This window comes from Ornithorhynchus anatinus, chromosome 5 (genome assembly GCF_004115215.2).
Source record: "Ornithorhynchus anatinus isolate Pmale09 chromosome 5, mOrnAna1.pri.v4, whole genome shotgun sequence".
In the NCBI taxonomy this organism is placed as follows: Eukaryota; Metazoa; Chordata; class Mammalia; order Monotremata; family Ornithorhynchidae; genus Ornithorhynchus; species Ornithorhynchus anatinus.
This window is the reverse complement of record NC_041732.1, coordinates 37,835,274-37,853,258: the sequence shown is the minus strand read 5'-3', so window position 1 is coordinate 37,853,258 and position 17,985 is coordinate 37,835,274. Positions and strand designations below refer to the sequence as shown.

The 17,985-nt window shown below is 47.9% G+C and overlaps 2 protein-coding genes across 5 annotated transcripts in view; one reads left to right on the top strand and one right to left on the bottom strand.

The window, feature by feature from the left end:
• Window positions 1–1,462: 1,462 nt before the first annotated feature.
• Window positions 1,463–17,985, bottom strand: part of ASH2L (ASH2 like, histone lysine methyltransferase complex subunit) — a 34,295-nt gene continuing 17,772 nt past the window's right edge. For 2 of the 3 annotated variants that reach the window (XM_007661081.4, XM_001519463.6), the window contains one exon: window positions 17,201–17,977. In XM_007661081.4, coding sequence (XP_007659271.2) covers window positions 17,870–17,977 — 108 coding nt within the window. In that variant the 3' untranslated portion in view covers window positions 17,201–17,869. Of the gene's footprint in view, window positions 1,727–2,056; window positions 2,511–17,200; window positions 17,978–17,985 lie in introns of those variants that run through there. The other variant, XR_003759672.2, reaches the window with a different exon arrangement.
• Window positions 8,310–15,982, top strand: STAR (steroidogenic acute regulatory protein). Of its 2 annotated transcripts, none has more exons than XM_007661080.4 (7): window positions 8,310–8,500; window positions 10,251–10,364; window positions 10,832–10,959; window positions 11,995–12,150; window positions 12,521–12,705; window positions 13,533–13,626; window positions 14,390–15,982. In XM_007661080.4, the coding sequence occupies exons 1-7, from the start codon at window positions 8,437–8,439 to the stop codon at window positions 14,504–14,506; spliced, it is 858 nt and encodes a 285-aa protein (XP_007659270.1). In that variant the 5' UTR covers window positions 8,310–8,436; the 3' UTR covers window positions 14,507–15,982. The 2 variants fall into 2 exon arrangements, with proteins under 2 accessions (XP_007659270.1, XP_001519505.2); XM_001519455.6 differs by having other exon boundaries at window positions 8,311–8,500; window positions 11,992–12,150.

Sequence of the window (17,985 nt, the reverse complement as noted above, 5' to 3'; positions counted from 1 at the left end):
GAAACTGGTCATGGCAAAAGCAACCTGAAAACTGAGAATCTCACTTGCCAGGACTAAGTTTTTCTCTCCAGGAATTGAAGCATCTGCCCTGGGACTTTACTGTGCTCTTGGCTTGGTTTTATTAGACTCAGGGGGTCTAAATGATACCACTGATGACTCTTGCCTCAGTACCAGCTTTAAGAGTGAGCTGACTGAGTAGTTATCCAAATGCCCTATTTAAGGAACTGCCAGTTTGGTAGTGGGTGAGAGGGGAAATTGGTGGAACCTTCAGAATTTGAGAAGGCGGTTTAAGGAGCAGAACTAGAGCACAGCAGGTGGCTCTGCTCCTTAAACCCTTCCCCCACTCCCCAACCTCCACCCAGATCCTTGCCTAAAAGTGGCCCCACCACTCAGGCCACCCAGGTTTTGTCTGGAGGGCTGGGCTCCGTGATCTCACAAGATCTGGCCAGAACCACCAAGTGTACAGAAGAACCATGATTTACTCTGGAGCAGTGGGAGTTGAATTGGAAGTTCCTCTTCTGCCCTTAGTGAATACAGTTTTGCGGAATCCTTGCCCAGCGAGGCCAGAGCCAAACACTTATGTTCAGGTATCCTTTATCAATTCTCCTTTTAAGGACAGTCTACTTCCAAATAGGAATGACTACCAAACTCCTGGAGTTTAACATTTATCAGGATTCCTGGGAGATGACCCCTGTGTGTTTCACTGTGAGCCTGCGTTTTAAATTGATCTAACAGCAGTATCCCCGGGGAGGTGTCATTGCTGACAGGATGGGAATAAAGGAATGTGAGGAAAAAGACTGGAATGTGTGTTATGGCGTAAGGACTCAGAATCAGAGATTGGAAGGAAGGACAGTTGTGTACTCCTAATAGGGTGGCCTAGTGGGAAAGGCACGGACCTGGGAACCAGAGGACCTGGGTTCTAATCCCAGGTCTGCCACATGCCTCCTGTGTGACCTTGGGCAAGTCATTTAACTTCTCTGTGCTTCATTTAACTCATCCCTACAGTAGAAATTCAGTACCCACCCCCCTCCTACTTAGATTGTGACTGTGTGAGACAGGGATCATTTCTGACCTGATTGTCTCATATCTTCCCCAGTGCTTAGAACGGGGCTTGATACACAGTAAGCACTTAACCAAATACCACAATGATTTTTATTATTAATTTGATATTTAAGTTCTTACTATGTATCAAGCCCTGGAGTAGAGATCATCAGGTCAGATAGAGCCCCTGCCCCACACAGGGCTCATGGTCTAAGTAGGAGGGAAACCAGTATTGAACCCCGATGTTTCAGAGGAGGATACTGAGGTACAGTTAAGTGACTTGCCCAGGGTCACATAATAGGCAAGGGATAGAGTTAGGATCAGCACCTAGGTCCTTTCTCTTTCCACTAGGCCTTGCTTCCTCTCCTACGTTCTCTTAAATGCTGTACTTACAGTATGAAACAAAAAATCTAACCACACGTTTCCCTTTGTCTCAGAAGAAGCAGTTTCATGGACAGTAATTTATTTACTAATGAAAATGCTGACCTATCAGGGGATGTAGCAGCTCCAGGAATATCTCTTTGGCCAGGAGGGTGGGTAATAGCATATCCTTGCTCTCTACCGTTCTCTAATGGGCTCCAAGACAGAGCTTGTTTTCAGCTCCTGACGATTCTCAGGCGCTGGGTGCTGCAGGATCAGGTGGGCCGTTCAGGTCAGTTGATGCTAGCTCGTGCTTCTGTCCACCCTGCAAAAAGAAGATAAGCTGGAGTCAGGCAGGTTTCCCTTGCACCATGCTGTCTTGGTGGAGTCATTTGTCTGCTTCCCTTGGAGCTGCTGCCCTTGAAGCTAAGCTCAAGGGGAAGGCCTTCACGTTCCTCCCCATTCTTCCTCCCTGTTCTGCCCAGGGCCAGCTGATCCCTTATAGCCATTTCCTTTCCTTCTCCTGTCCAATACTTCAGTTCCAGCATGGCTACCTAACTGCCTTGGGTCAGCTATTTCCCCTTCCTCCCTTGTCCCTCCCTTCTCCCCCCTCCCACCTACCCACACTTCTAGGATTGCCAGATAGTTTGCTCACCCTCTGAGCCTGAGCTGTGGTTTCCTTCCAAGGTCGATGCCAGGCTCTCCGATGGCTAGAGATCTACAGAATCCACCTCGGAGCCTTGGCCGGGCCCATTGGATCCAAGCGCCCTTACGGTGCCCAGCGTGGGAGGATTCCCAGGCTAGGGGTGTCTGGACGGCCGCTGGAGGCGTTAGGCAGAGGGGAGGAAGGGTGGAAGGTGGCCTCCTCATTCTCTTCACAGAGCGGGGGGCTGGGAAGCCTGGCCGGACCGAGGCGCTGGCAGCAGAGGGCATACAGGAAGGCGGAGAGATGCAGCAGGCACACCAGGCAGAAGATAGCAGTCACCGCCACTGCGGGCAGCTCCCAGTTGCCAGCTTCCGACCCACAGGTGAGATTCATGGCAGCTCGGCAAAGATGGAGAACTGGATTCTGGCTATAGGGGGGTGGGGGGCTTGGTCTCCTCTGGTACCTGGAAAGAAGAAAAAGAGCAGGCAAGTTGCCGCCAATCTGCTCATTCTGGGTTGGGCCCGTTACTTGAGTGGCAGGAACAGTCTAGCAGGGACAAAGGAGGGAAGCAAAGAATGGCACGGTGCCAGTGGGCCTTAAACTTGAGACGTGAGGGGAGGGGAGGGTCTTGCTTGACCCGTTCCCCTCCTTAGCGCTGGCAGGAGTGGAGCTGGACTGTCTCCCATGGCCAAAGGACCACGAGGATAGGATGCAGGGGGCGGGGGAAGTCACCCAGATACAAATAAAGTCACATGCGCAACTGGTAATGCCCGCAGAGAATTAGGTCCAACAGCCAATCATGGAGTGTCTCATGCCTGGGTCTGGGTATTGAACTAGGGGCTGCAGTAACTTCCATAATATGGAAGAGACATCATAATTATGGTATTTGTTAAGCACTTACTATGTGCCATGCACGGTAATAAGTTCTGGGTGGATACAAGTAAATTGGGTTGGACACAGTCTCTTATCTCATGTGGGGCTCACCCGTCTCAATCCCCATTTTACAGATGAGGTAACTGAGGCACAGAGAAGTTAAGTGACTTGTCCAAGGTCACAGATTCATTTGTTCATCACCTACCTGTGCGGAGCACTGTACTGTGCTCTTGGAATCATACAGTAAGCATATCAAGCATAATCCCTGCCCCCAAGGAATTTAGCAACCTTCAGAAAGTTTTTCATCTAATACATTTACACACCCATACACATGTGCACATGTGTGTACACATAACCCTTGTAGAATGAAATACACTGCAATGCTTTTTACCCCTCAGTGGCCCCAGTCCCCGTTCCCGTGGCCTAACAAGTCAGCCCGTCTCATCTATAGGCTGTGAGACACTAGCATACAAGATGGAGCCCAGTTTATCGGTACCTAAATATCCCTACCTGTCCAGCCCCTTGGCCACGCTGGATTGCCTGGGCAGGAAATGGTCGTCTCTCTCTGGGCCTCTTCTCCCGGGCGTTTGCTTTTTTCCTCCTTTTCCCTCTGTCTCTCGCTCCCTTTCTGCCTCCTCTCTCTTACCTACCTTATCTTCCTCTTTCTTCCTCCTCCCTCTCATCTAGTCACTCAGCACTCCCTGCCACACTCCTAGACCTAGTGGTAGTAAGTGGCCTCAATTGCTGTTGCTCTGGAAACCCTGTGAGTTAAGGCTGGGCTCCCGCTGCTAGCAACCCGTGCTGCCGGAAAGCTGGCGGGGCGGCGGGAGATCGGTGCCGGACTCAGCTACTGGGGCCAGGAACCAATCTTTCCCAGGCCTCTGCAATTTAATAGTATTTATCGAGCATTTACTATGTGCAGAGCACTGTACTGAGCACTGGGGAAAGTACAGTACAATAGAGTTGGTTGACACTTTCCTACCTCCAAGAAGCTCATCTCCCTACTACCCCATTGCCAACCACTCTCTTCTTTCTCCTGGGGCCTGGCCCAAAATTTCAATAGACCATTTGCTTCCTCCAGTAGGATCCTTTCCCTCATATTTGGTCCTCCTCTCTTCGCCCTTGTCTTTCCCACCCCTAACCAGGGAGGACTGAGGCTCCCCAGAGCAACCTTAAATAGGCTGCTCACTTGGGGTTTTTCCCTGTTTCCTGGGACTGTCAGATGCATGGCTTTGGTACTGGAAAGAAGACATTTATGCCTGACATCACCAGTGTACCAAGGAACCACAGGGAGCTGCACCAAAGTACTTCAGCAGCTTCAAAAGTTAAGTACCTACCTGAGAGTGGCATTTTTCTGGAGTTTTTCAAAGCATGATTCCCACCTTCAAGACACAGCCTATTTCTCTTTGGTTCTCCTTCCCTCCTAGATTACTTACACCCATTGCTCTTTCTTTGATTTTCCTCAGAAGTGGAAAAGATTCTCTCTCTCTTTTGATCCTTACTCAGTTCCTCTGAGTACTGTAATCAACAGTGGTTTACAAAATGGGTGAGGGTGCATTAGTGACTGCTGCTGTTGAGATTCTGTAGTCAGACTGCACCCATTTTCCTTACCAGCCATCTTACAATGAATGCAACCGGGCAGAGAGAGGACATGGATGACTCAGAGCAAACCAGCACCACTATGGCAAAAACAGTATATCCTTCTGGCAGTACGAAATACCCTTGCCCTCTTAATTACTGGAGTCTAAGCCATGCTCACTTGAACGGCAAAGGGCAGAAAGGTGCACTACTGTTCGTTTCAAGGACCAAATGTGCAAAAGATGCTTTCTTAAAGATAGTCATGCTTACAGATGTAGCCTCAATGTCAAGGGCATCATCGCCAAAATGGAGGATGACTCTACTCCCGCATCCGGTCCACCCTTTTCTCTTCTCCATAGGCTTTGCCTCTCTCCCCACTTCCCTTTTTTCCCCCTTAACACTGGGGAATTCCTATCTCCAGCTCTTTCTCTTCCTGTGGCCGTATCCCTGAGGTGTTTAAGGTACATTGCCTTTTAGTTTTGTCCAGAGCAAAAAGAAGAGCCCACTTTTTTTATGGTATTTAAGTGCTTACTATGTGTCAGGCACTGTACTAGGTGCTGGAGTAAATATAAGCTGATCAGGTTTGACACATTCTAGTCCCTGTCCCATAGTGCTCACAGTTTTAATCCTCATTTTGCAGATGAGGGAACTGAGACACAGATAAATTGTGACTTGCCCTAGGTCACAGAGCAGACAAGTGGCAGAGGAAGGGTGTAGGCCCAGCTGGAGAGGAGGTTATTACAGGATCCACTCTTGAGATAATGCTCAAGGTCCCGCTAATACTATCCTGTGGTGATATATGATTCCAGGACTCAGAGCCGGGATGGAGTCATAACTTGGGCCAGGCCCAGAATCTTTCCACACCATTTCACTTGGTTTTCTGATTGCCAGCTATACTACTAGCTCAACTCTGAGAGCCTGCTCAGCCTAAAGCAAGCACCATCCCTCCTGAACCCTCTGCTAGTAAGAGTCAGTCCTGATACTCCTCCCTCCCCCCAACCTTACACTGAGCCTATAACATTGGGCAGTTATTCTGCATGGGAAGGTGACTCAGGAAGCTGCAGAATAGGGTTCTTTGATCCCCCAGTGGGCCCCATGGGGTTAACAGTGTAAGCTTGAGGAGCCTTGGCCTGTTGGCAAGCAGTGGAAGGTCACCCACATGCCTACACCCCTCCCCTGTCTCCACGGACTGATTGTGGGCGCTGACGTCAGAAAACGCAGAACGTGTCCATTTCCAGTTTCCTCCCCCCATCCCGGCTCCGAGTCCCGGAGCCATAATTCACCACAGGATAGTATTAGCGGGACCTTGAGCGTTATCTGAAGAGTGGATACTGTAATAACCTCCTCTCCTGGGGGTTGGGCCCAGATGGGCCTACACTCTTCCCCCGATAGCCAGTGGAAGTGAACATCAACTAATACCAGGTCGGAGGGCTTGTCCCCAACCAGGTCTCCTTGCCACTTAAGAGGGGCCCTTTGAACTGTGTATAGTATTGAGGAAGGTCATAGGGAAACTTACTCCACACCTTCCCTCAGCCCCACTGCCCCAGTTTTCGGGCACACTGGGGGCTAATTGCGGCCAAGTGTGGTCGACTGTCCAAGAATGCTCTTGCTACTTTAACTAGGATGTTTCTGGGCTATAGGTTGCTCCAGGCTTCTGAGAGAGCATCCCCTACAAACCATAAGGAGGACAGCTGGAAAAATAGAGCCTCTTTAATCTCCTGGATTTGTCTCTCATTCATTCATTTGATCATATTTATTGAGCACTTACTGTGTGCAGAGCGCTGTACTAAATGCTTGGGAAAGTACAATACAGCAATAAAAAGAGAAAGTCCCTGCGCACAATGAGCTCTCGGTCTACAGGGCATTGGTCTCTTGGACTCCCATATTAATTCTTTTGAGAAGGAAATGAGACAGTTCTCTCTCCACAGCTGGCTTACAGAAGCCCTGTGAATTTTCTTGAATGGGAAAGCACCATTGCCTAGTGGAAAGAGCATGAGCCTAGCAGAGGGCCTGGGTTCTAATCCTCGCTCACCCACTTGTCTGCTGTGCGACTTGGGGCAAGTCACTTAACTTCTCTACACTTCATCTGTAAAATAGGGATTAAATCCTCCTCCCTCCTAGACTGTGAATTCCATGCAGAACAGGGACTGCGTCCAACTTCCCTACCTTGTTTCTATTCTAATGCTTAGTACAGTGCCTGGTACAAAGTAAGTGCTTAATGAGTACTGTGTAAAAGAAAACAAAAAAAAAACCAAAACCCAAAACTGGCTCCAGCCCAAAGGATACAACCCCATCCTTTGGGGCACAGAAGGGAAGGCATAACAAAGGGATCGACCTGTGCAAGTTAGAGCTCTTCCTTTCAAACACAGGGCACTCTAAGTCTGGCTGGTCCAAACCCTAAGCAAAGCTTCAAGGGGAGTCAATCAGTCATATTTGTTGAACGCTTTCTGTGTGCAGAGCACTGTACTAACAACTTGGGAGAGTACAATATAGCAAAATAGACATTCCCTGCCCACAGCGAGGTTATAGTCTAGAGGGGAAACAAACATTAATATAAAAAAAATTACAAATAAGTACTTAAGTGCTGAGGGGCTGGGACGGGAGATGAATAAATACAAGTCAGGGAGATACAGAAGCAGGTAGGAGAAGGGGAAAGGATGGCTTAGTCAGAGAAGGCCTCTTGGAAGAGATGTGCCTTCAATAAGGCTTTGAAGGTGGGGAGAGTAATTGTCTGTAAGATAAGAAGAGGCAGGGCATTCCAGGACAGAGGCTGAGGTCGGCAGTGAGCTAGATGAGATCGAGGTTAAGTGAGGAGGTTAGAATTAGATGAACAAAATGTGTGGGCTGGGTCATAGCAGTAGAGTAGCAAGGTGAGGTAGTGGGGGACAAGGTGATTGAGTGCTTTAAAGCCATTGGTGAGGATTTCTGTTTAACACGGAGGTGGTGGGGGGGCAACTACTGGAGGTTCTTGAGGAGTGGGTATCACATCCTGAACGTTTTTGTAGAAAAATGATCCTGGCAGTGGAGTGAGGCAGGGAGGCCAGCAAGAAGGCTGATAAAACAATCAAGGCGGGATAGGATAAATGCTTGGACTAATGTGGTGCGGGTTGGGTGGAGAGGAAAGGGTGGATCTTAGCGATGTTGGGAAGGCTGAACCGGCAGGATTTAGTGATGGATTGAACATGTGAGTTGAATGAAGGAGAGGAGTCGAGGACAATGTCAAGATTGCCGGCTTGTGAGACGGGAAGGATGGTGGTGCCGTCTGATGGGAAAGTCCGGAGATGGACAGACACAGCTGGGAAGATAAGGAGTTCTGTTTAAGGCATGTAAAATTTGAGGTGACACTGGGACATGCAAGTAGACATGTCTTGAGGGCAGGGGAAAATGTGAGACTGCAGAGAGGGAGAGATCAGGGCTGGGAGATGTAGATTTGGGTATCATCCGCAAAGAGGTGGTAGTTGAAGGCATACGAGTGAATGAGTTCTCCGAGGGAGAGGGTGTAGAGGGGATGGGGGGAGAAGGGGGTGGAGGTCCAGTGGTGGAAGCTAAGGCCCAAAGAGAGCCAGAGCCAAGAAGTCTACAGTTAAAACTTGCTTTCTCCACTGCACATCTGTGGGGGCCTCGTTCCTCTTGTTGCCTTGATCCCAAACACCTCTTCCTCCTCCTCTCTCCCCTGCTGGGCTCCCCCCCGCAGCCCTGCCGCTAAGTCTGTGAGGCAATGCCTCTGTCCTTGCCCCATCCCTTGCTGTAGTGAGTAATGGCCTCGTTATCTCCCCATGATAGAGCAGCAGCCTTCAGCTGGGGAATTTAAGGGGCAGGTTGAAGAGAAGCTAAGCAGCAGTTGAAGGATCCAGTCACAGACGCCAAAGACCAGGAGCAAGAGGAAAAGCGCCATTAGGAGACATCTCGGCGGGACCAGACACCACTCTGGGGAAACGATGCTGTTGGCGACCTTTAAGCTGTGTGCTGGGATCTCCTATAGGCACCTGCACAACATGACAGGTGAGAAGGCCCCTGGGGAGTGAGTAAAGCTGCGATAGTTTCCTGCAACTCCGGAATCCAGCCACTCTCTCCCTAGTTCCTGCTTTTCTCTCAAGTCTTTTTGCTTCTTCCTGTTCTGGCAGGGCCTGGGCAGGACATTCTTCTGGGAAAAGAGAAAGGAACCCAAGTCTAATGGGTGTTCTCTGCAGCTACCTACTTGTCTTGAGGTGCCCTTTTTTATGGCATGACAGGCTTGCTTTTTCCATGTGGCTCTTAGAAGAAGCCATGGGGATGTCCTACAGCCACCACAGCAAGGAGGAAAATTGGGCCACGTTAAGTATTTCATTCTCCTCCTCAGCTACGTTTCCAGGAGCCCTCCCTGTCGAAACGTTGTGTGAGCGTTTGCAGTCCTCCATGTCCTCCACTGGCTGATGCATAGCTGATTGCAGCCATTCAGTTCAATACATTTTTAGCATCTGTCCAGTTCTGGCAGAGCCCTCTGAGGAAGCTACATCAGCCAAAAAGCACATCACTGAATACAGCTTCCTCTGCTCTCTGCTTGCCCTCACAAGGAGTGAGAGTCGCCTTAGCTTCTTTTTGAACCTGCTGGTTGTCTCCCTTCATAGGATCCTGGTCTTATGGAAGGGCTGTAAATTCAGTGGAGAGCCTCTACAACCACTTAAATAATGTGAACTAAGGCTGAAGGAATCTCTAAGTCTGAGAGTCCCGACACTCTAATACATTTACATGGAGACTATTATTAATAATTATGGTACTTGTTAAGCACTTACTATATGTCAAGCACTGTTCTAAGCGCTGAGGAAGATCCAAGGTAATCAGGTTGGACACGGTCCCTGTCCCACGGGGGCTCACAGTCTTAATCCCCATTTTACAAATGAAGTAACAGAGGCACTGAGAAGTTAAATGACTCGCCCAAGGTCACCCAACAGACATGTGGCAGAGTTGGGACTGGAACCCAGGACCTCTAACTCCCTGGTCTTGTTCTTTCCACTAGGCAAGAACTAGCTTATTATTATTAGCTAGCTTATTATTATTACTGTACTAAGCGCTAGGGGTAGGTCCAAAATATTCAAGTTGGACAGTCTCTGTTCTGCAGGTCTAAGTGAGAGGGTGAAGAGGCACTGAATCTCCATTTTGCAGATGAGAAAACTGAGGCACAGAGAGGTTCTGTAAGAACTTCTGTAAGAAGACTGTAAGTTCCCTTTTAGACTGTAAGCTCCTTCTAGTCTGTAAACTCATGGTGGGCTGGGAATGTGTCTACCAACTGTTATATTATAGTCTTCCAAGTGCCTAGTATAGCTCTGCACAAGTAAGCATTCAATAAATACAATTAACTGACTTACCCAAGGTCACACAGCAAGCAAGTGGTGTGCAGACCAAGGATTAGGACCCAGAACCTCTGACTCCCAGGCCCATGTTCTTTCTAATCTGTTCCAGTGGTGGTTAAAACTCCCTCTCAAGATTTACAATTACCAGATTTTACTGATCTGCCAAACTGTGTTTTGCCTTGTCAGATGCATTAGCACCAGGCCAATATTAATAGTCAAAACATTGTTTAGGGCTGCTGGGAGTACGCAGGTCTACTCTAGGGCTCTGGGATTCTAAAATAAGGAAAAAATGCAACCCCTACCCTCACTTCTTCTCTCTGAGGCCCTGTTCCCCTACCTAACCACCTGGCAGCTCTCATTCACCCTTTCTTATTCTGTCTCCACAAAACCCTCTCTTCCCTACCCTCTCTCTGTCCTCACAGGTCTGAGGCAACAAGCATTAGTGGCCATCAGCCAGGAGCTGAAATGGAGAGTATTTGGGGGTCCTGGGCCCAGCAAGTGGATCTCCCAAGTCCGGCGCCGGAGCTCCCTTATCAGTAAGTGCCTAAGGCCCAAAGCTGCCCAACACAGAAAAAGGTTTCCAGGCAAGGACAGGGAGCAGCAGGGAGGAGGGGGAGAGGGGCAGAGTGACTTCTGGCCCTGAGAATGAGATGTTGGTTTGGGGGTTCTCCCTGCTCAGAGACAGCCTGAACCCTGGCTCCCACTCCTGCACAGGCTCGATACCGTTTCTTTAATAATATCAGCATTTTGAGAACTGGCATCTCGGCTCAGCAGCCCGAGAGTCTGTGCCATTGTGACAGCACTGTCCAGGCAGGCACGGGGGTGGGGGCTACCTACGGTCTTTAAAAGGTGATAGGGTACAGTAGGTGCCTAGGAACAAGGGTGTGGGCTGGAGTTGGGGGCCTATGAGAGAGGTCAGAGGGTCTGGGAGATCCAAGGAATCATGGAAACAGAACCATCGAGCATACTGGAGAAACTCCAAGTTACATCTTGTTTCCACCAGGTTCCCGGCTGGAAGAGAGCCTCTGCAGTGATCAGGACATGGCCTATTTACAACAGGGAGAGGAGGCCTTGCAGAAGGCCTTGGGCATTCTCAGCAACCAGGATGGCTGGAAGAGTGAGACCCAACGGGTAGGGATGTGAGGCTGGGAGTCCTCTGCTCCTCTTTCTTCCTGTATCCATCCTTCCCCACCCATCCCCCTTAGAACCCTATGAAACAGTTCTCAAAGGTTATTCCCATTCTCTAGGTGGTGAAGCAAAGCCAAATGAGGAAGTCACTTTACAGGCAGGGAACGTGTCTGCTAATTCTATTGTATTCTCCACTGGTGGCAGGTTACTTAATGCTCCCAACTCTGCCCTTATCCTCCACCAGCCCAGTAAGCTTCTCCTGATGCCCAGAGTTAGGACTTCCAACATGGGGCGACAATTTCGTTTGGCCAAAGTGGTAATCAAGAGGCCGGTCTTTTGAAAGATCAGGTTCCATAACATAATCGGATAATTTGGGTAAGGTGAGGTTTCACTTGAATTACCTGAATAGTTGCAGAACGACAGACCTGGCCACTCCTGCCACTGTGGAGGTTGAGGTGGACTCTCACATGTTTGGTGATGAGTAGAGACACCTCATCATTGGGTGACTGAGAACTTGCCTTTTAAGTACAGCAGTGGCTCCTCACGAATGACTCCAGTCCTCCTCACCACTATTCCTGGGAGGCAAGAAGGGGCATGAATGATTCTCCTCCATTCTTTGTGGGGATACCAGGAATGTTGACTCAGCAAATCAGAATCAGCCATAGGACCCTTTTTCCTTGTTAATGATGATGATGGTATTGGTTAAACGCTTACAATGTGCCAAGCGTTCTATGTGTTCTAAGTGCTGGGATAGATACAAGGTAATCAGGTTATCCCACGTGGGGCTCACACACTTAATCCCCATTTTACAGATGAGGTAACTGAGGCACAGAGAAGTGACTTGCCCAAAATCACACAGCTAAGTAGCAGAGTCAGAATTAGAACCCATGACCTGTGACTCCCAGGCCCGTGCTCTTTCCACTAAGCCACGCTGTTCTGGAGTGCTCTCCCCGAAAGCCCCATACTTCCAGCCTGGTTCTGAGTGCCCAAGGGAGGCCATGATCCCAGAGTGATTTCTATTCCCTCCCTCCACAGAAGAATGGGGACAAAGTATTGAGTAAGGTGCTCCCGGATGTGGGCAAAGTTTTCCGACTAGAGGTGGTAGTGGATCAGCCCATGCAGATACTCTACGAGGAACTGGTAGAGCGCATGGAGCAGATGGGCGACTGGAACCCCAATGTCAAAGAAATCAAGGTGAGAGGGGAATGCAGGAGTTGTGGGGGGGCGGTGTCGGGGTGCATGTGGAAGTTTAAAATGGGAGGAGTGAGGGCCAGAGATAGTTTCAGGGGAGACTGGCTACCGCAAAGACGTAGGAGTAGTCATCATTGGCATCATCAAGAAGATGACTACTGTATGCTCGTTATGGGCAGGGAACGTGTCTGCTAATTCTATTGTGCTCTCCCAAGTTCTTAGTACAGCACTCTGTACATTGTAAGCTCTCAATAAATACCACTGATTGATCAGTGGTATTTACTGAGCACTTACTGTAGAACACTGTAATAAGTGCCGGAATATGCCATCCAAAGAGTACTTGGGGAACTTAATTTCTCTCTTGACTGGGCAGGTCCTACAGAAGATTGGGAAGGACACAGTCATCACCCACGAAACTGCTGCTGAGACCCCGGGCAACATAGTGGGGCCTCGGGACTTCGTGAGTGTCCGCTGTGCCAAACGCAGAGGCTCCAACTGTGTGTTGGCGGGCATGGCTACCAACTATGATGCAATGCCGGAGCAGAACGGTTATGTCAGGTAAGCTCTTTGTGGGCAGGTATCGTGTCTACCAAAGTTGTCATGTTATTCTTTCCCAAGCACTTAGTACAGTGCTCTGCACACAGTAAGTGCTCAACAAAAGTCCTGGACTGATTGACATCACCAGGCACCCCTCTCCCTCCCCCCCGCAGTGTTACCTAATAAGTTGTCATACACATTTGGGGGACGTTCAGGAAATGTTAAGGGAAGCAGCGTGGCTCAGTGGAAAGAGCACGGGCTTGGGAGACAGAGGTCATGAGTTTGAATCCCGGCTCTGCCACTTGTCAGCTGTGTGACTGTGGGCAAGTCACTTAACTTCTCTGTGCCTCAGTCACCTCATCTGTAAAATGGGGATTATCTGTGAGCCTCACGTGGGACAACCTGATTCCCCTGTATCTCCCCCAGCGCTTAGAACAGTGCTCGGCACATAGTAAGCGCTTAACAAATACCAACATTATTATTATTATTAAGGGAATTGACTCTTCGAAAAGCTCCCAGCTCTTCATCTATATCCTTCCTTTCAGCTGCCCTTCTCCCGTCAGGGATTCTTCTCCCTGCTCCCAAAGGGGTAAAGAGAGAGAGAACAAAACTGGTTCCAAAGCAGCAGCCATTGAGGGCTCATTAGGATGAATAGGATTAAACTAGAACAGCGTAGTTTGCTTCGCAGTTAAAAAGCTGGGGAAATAAATAGAAGGACTGGATGGGGAAGTGGAAGGAGTTGAGGTTAAGTTTCCTAGAGTGCTAAGAGAACAAAGTCATGACTTTTAGGACAAGCCACTAATGCCCTATAATGTCTTATGCTAATCCTGATTCTGGCCACTTACCAGGGCTGAGCATGGACCTACTTGCATGGTGCTAAGGCCCCTGGCTGGAAATCCCTCTCAGACTCAGCTGACCTGGCTCCTCAGCATTGATCTCAAGGTAAGTTGGGTGTAAACCAAAGAAGTCCTTGAAGTTGTGCTTGCTGAACAGTGGGAGAGAAAACAAGGCAGGGATGATGCCATTTCCAACCCCCACTATCCCAACTAGGTAGGTGGATCGGGCAACCCCAAGGATCTGTAAGATCAGCTTTCATTCCAGATGGCAGTCCCTCTCTTCATCCCCACCCTCCAAACTTCCAAGTAGCATGGCCTAGTGGCAAGGGAACAGAGAGAACAGGATTGAATTCTAATCCTGACTCTGCCACTTGCTGGCTATGAGGTTTCGGACAAGTCACTTGACTTTTGTGCCCGTTAACTCATTCGCAAAACGAAGTTTAAATATCCGTCCTGCCTCCTCCTCAGACTGTAAAGCCCTATGTGGGCCACACAGAGGGTCTGATCTGATTGCATTTTAGCTAGCCAGCTAATTGACACATAGTAACACTTAATACCACCATTACTATCATCATTGTAAGTTCCCAAGTTAACATGCAACTTGTAAAGTGTCAGGGCTCGGAGGAGAGGTGTGTCAGGGAGACAGATAGCAATGCTCTCTTTATGCTCTCCATCCATGGAAGAGGATCCATAAGCACTTCCCATGAGTAGAGTCAAAGGGATTCCAGGCCCCCACAAATCAATAAAGAGGAAGAGGGATTCCAGGCCCCATTAATCATAGAGGAAACTCCTCCAGAGCCACCTTCTGCTTCAGCTGACAAGCATTATTAGGTGTGAGTTTGACTTCAAACTATTTTTTTCTTTCACAGGGCTGGCTCCCAAAGAGCATCATTAACCAGGTCCTCTCCCAAACCCAAATGGACTTTGCCAACCACCTGCGTAATCGCCTGGCTGCTAGCCCTGCCTCTGCCGCTCTCAGCTGCTGAAGATCTTCTTGCTGCCCCTTTTTGTCTCAAGAAATCTTTAACCTGAACCAGAATCAGCTAGGTCTTGCAGTTCTGCAGATTCTCCCTAGTCTAATTGGCAGTAGGGACATAGAATAGGGCTTGGGCAGAGTTTGCTCAGGGTTTTCTTCCTCTACCTTTAGCACCACTAAGGATTCTTGGAAGGGTGGTATCTTCCCCTATCATCATTCTCCCTCATCTCCCTCTCTGGTCCCACATTCAGGACAGGAAGAGCTCTACATATTTCCTAGGGTGAAAGCCTTCTTGTAACACCCTTCCCAGAAATCATTTAATAGGTGTTTTTTTTTTTTAAGGGCCTGTCATTTCTAAATGGATGAAAAATGGAACAATAGACTAGACTAGCTTCTTGCAGTGGGAGCACTGACATAAATCCTTCCGTTTAGACCGTAACAGTAAAATCAAAATGGGGTAAAAGGACTCAAAACTCCTTGAGTCAATTGATTTAACCTACTCAGTATGAAAAGAATCCTTTGGGCTTCATGACACCATCATTTAGACCATCACTGAAAAAAGATGTTCTGGTTTTTAAAAAGATCAATCATGCTACTGTGTAACCCTGATCAACTAAAGGCAACCTGGACCGAGTTCTAAGCGAGAGATGATTGGGAGAGCTATACGTGATAAGCAAGCCTTTTATATGAGGAAGATATTTTACTCTTCAGTAACTTTTTAGAGGTAAGGAGAGAATCTGTCAATGTGTGTTCAAGATGCTTAGACAAACTAGCTAAGAGCCCAAGGGTGCCCATTTTCCAAATCTCTGCCACCTAGCTAAATACACAATTAACTATTACAGGGCTTTGGGGAATTTATGTCAAAAAGTAAACTGGTATCAAAACCCTTTAGACATAGCACTGGAAACAAGTCCGTTGCTAATGCCGTAAGCACCAGAAGCTTTCCCACAATGATTCTGATCACATGAATAGACGTCAGCAGTACACACTTGCACTACAGTGTTTGAAAATAGGGCTTTGACTTATTTATTAAACAAATGTGTAGTAAGATGGAAGCCTGTATTTGAGTTGTTTAAAGCTTTTTACAACAGATGTACATTATTTATTATAGCAAATCGTGCCAAAGAATCATCTAACCCAGTCCCTGAAATGGATGAAATGCATCCTTTTTCACTTGTTTAACTATGGTTTCCATTGACAGAAATATCATCTACTTTCAGAATAGGAAAGGTTCCCTGTTTAAAACCCAAAAGGAGGCTGTCAGGAAAAGCAGCAGTGCATTGTCTGTGCCCAGAGGAAAGGGAGAGCAGGGGATGGCTGGAACCAAAGTAATACGAACGACTGGTGGGGTTGGAAAGGTGCAGAATAATGTTGAGCTGGACTGCTTTTCCCCAAAGTGTTATCATTTTTCACTGCAATCTGCCGAGATGTTTTAAATTTGTATAACCCTTACATTCAAATGAATAAAGCCAACTGTCAGAGGTGATCATCATGCCAAAACTTTTTCACACAGAAGAACAGCAGACACTAGGATCTGTGTTCTCTGTTCTAGGGATAAGCATAATTATCTACAAGTCCTGAAGTTGGCAAAAAGAAAATACTAGCCCCTACTGTCTTTGTTTCTCTTTGGGCTCCACCTCCTCTCTCTCACTACATCAATTCAAGCCCACCTAGACCGGGTTCTTCCTGAGTATCCTCCTTGAACAGAGAAGGATGTCCACAGGGCAGGCCAAGAGCTTATGGTGCACCACCTCCTAAAGCCACCTTCTGTTAGCTATGGTAAGGGGAGGTGAGATGGAGAGTAAGAAAAATTGAAATGTTTAGGAAAGACCCAAACTCCATTTTGAACAAAAGTTCCAAGCTCCTTTCCCCACTTGAGTAGCTAAGTTTTGAGTTACACTGCCTTTTGTCTCTCTGCTGTCTGCAGATAGCTCGAACCAGCACATGCCTCAGAGTGGTCCCATGGCTCCTGGCACTCCCCAGTAGGTAACCTTTCTTCTGATCTTTAAATCAAAGGCAACCTTAAGACAGGACCTATGAAGTGGCAGAGAGTTGAGCATCATCTTGAGAATGAAATTTATATTTTATTCAAAATAACCTCATTTCATGGAAAAAGTCAAACTCAAAGTCTCTCCTGATATCACCCCAAAGAGAGAATCAGTGTAGCCTAGTGAAAAAAGCATGGGCCTGGAAGTCAGACCTTGGTTCTAATCCCAGCTCCACCACTTGACGGCTGTGTGACTTTGGGCAAATCACACAACTTCTCTGACTCAGTTTCTTCATCTGTAAAATGGGAATCAAATACCTTTTCTTCCTCTTAAGACTGTGAGAGCCATGTGACTTGGGGACTGGCATTGGATCTGCATATACTGTGGCTATCCCAGTATTTGGCACATAATAACCATGTAACAAACAGCACAGTTATTAGATTGTCCAGATTTTGCAGTTGAAGTTACTTCAATTACAGAAATTCCTGAGAGCCAGAGTTGAAGATTTCCAAAAAGAGTGGTGGTTCCTACCCTTAAGAGGATACTACGACTGCTAGCTGACTGTCATAAAAGATATGAAGAGTTGAGAGATATGCTAAAGAAAAGGTCCAATTTGAACCTTATCTTTGTTCCCATATGGCTACCTCTCTCTCCTGAAAGGTCCCTGGTCTTCAGGATCTGAGATACACAGACAGGATGGCTTCTGCTCCAAGGAATTTAGCCTGAAAGACAGCTCAAAAGCAGCACACGAACCACTTTAAAATTTTATTTTAAGACTTCTACTATATAAAAAAACTCAAAGCATGTATTCCATTCACAATTAGTTTCACACTCAGTTGTTTTGGCGCTCTGAAGTTCCCTCCATATGAAAAGTATTATTTACAATCATTAAAAAGGGAACCGTTTGGAGCATACAACTGCTTGGTCGTCACATTTGGCAGGAGCCACTGATTTCAGCTGCTCTGGGAAGTCCGGGGTGACTGACCCCTGAGAAATGAAATTCTGAAAGGGCAGTGTCAACACCCACATACAGAAAACTGTTACTAGAGAAAGAAGCCGCAGAGACATGACACCTCACTCAGGAGAACCGCTTTACAGAAGTACTACTGGCCTATAGAAGTACTGATAGCCTGGAGGGAAGGACAACTACAGGGAGAACTCACTGGCTTGTGAAGAACTGGCGTTTTCATAGTGAGGCTCATCAGAGAAGAGCAACCCCATGGATACACAGAAGGCAGAGACCTTACTCCCCTTTTACCCAGCAGGTGCCATTCTGTGCCATCCCTTCAGGGAGAAGCACACAGGAGACTGTGAAAAAGGAAGATCAAATACAACAAACCCGGCTTTATTCCCAGTAAGTCCCTGCCTGAAAATGGGAGATATGGCTATGGCTCCCACGGGGGACTCCGTCTCCCATCCACTTCTGTTTCTACGTGATACAAGACATCGGCCAATGTGTGCTCCACTACAGCGCCCCAGCCCATGTCACTCATCTGCAGGC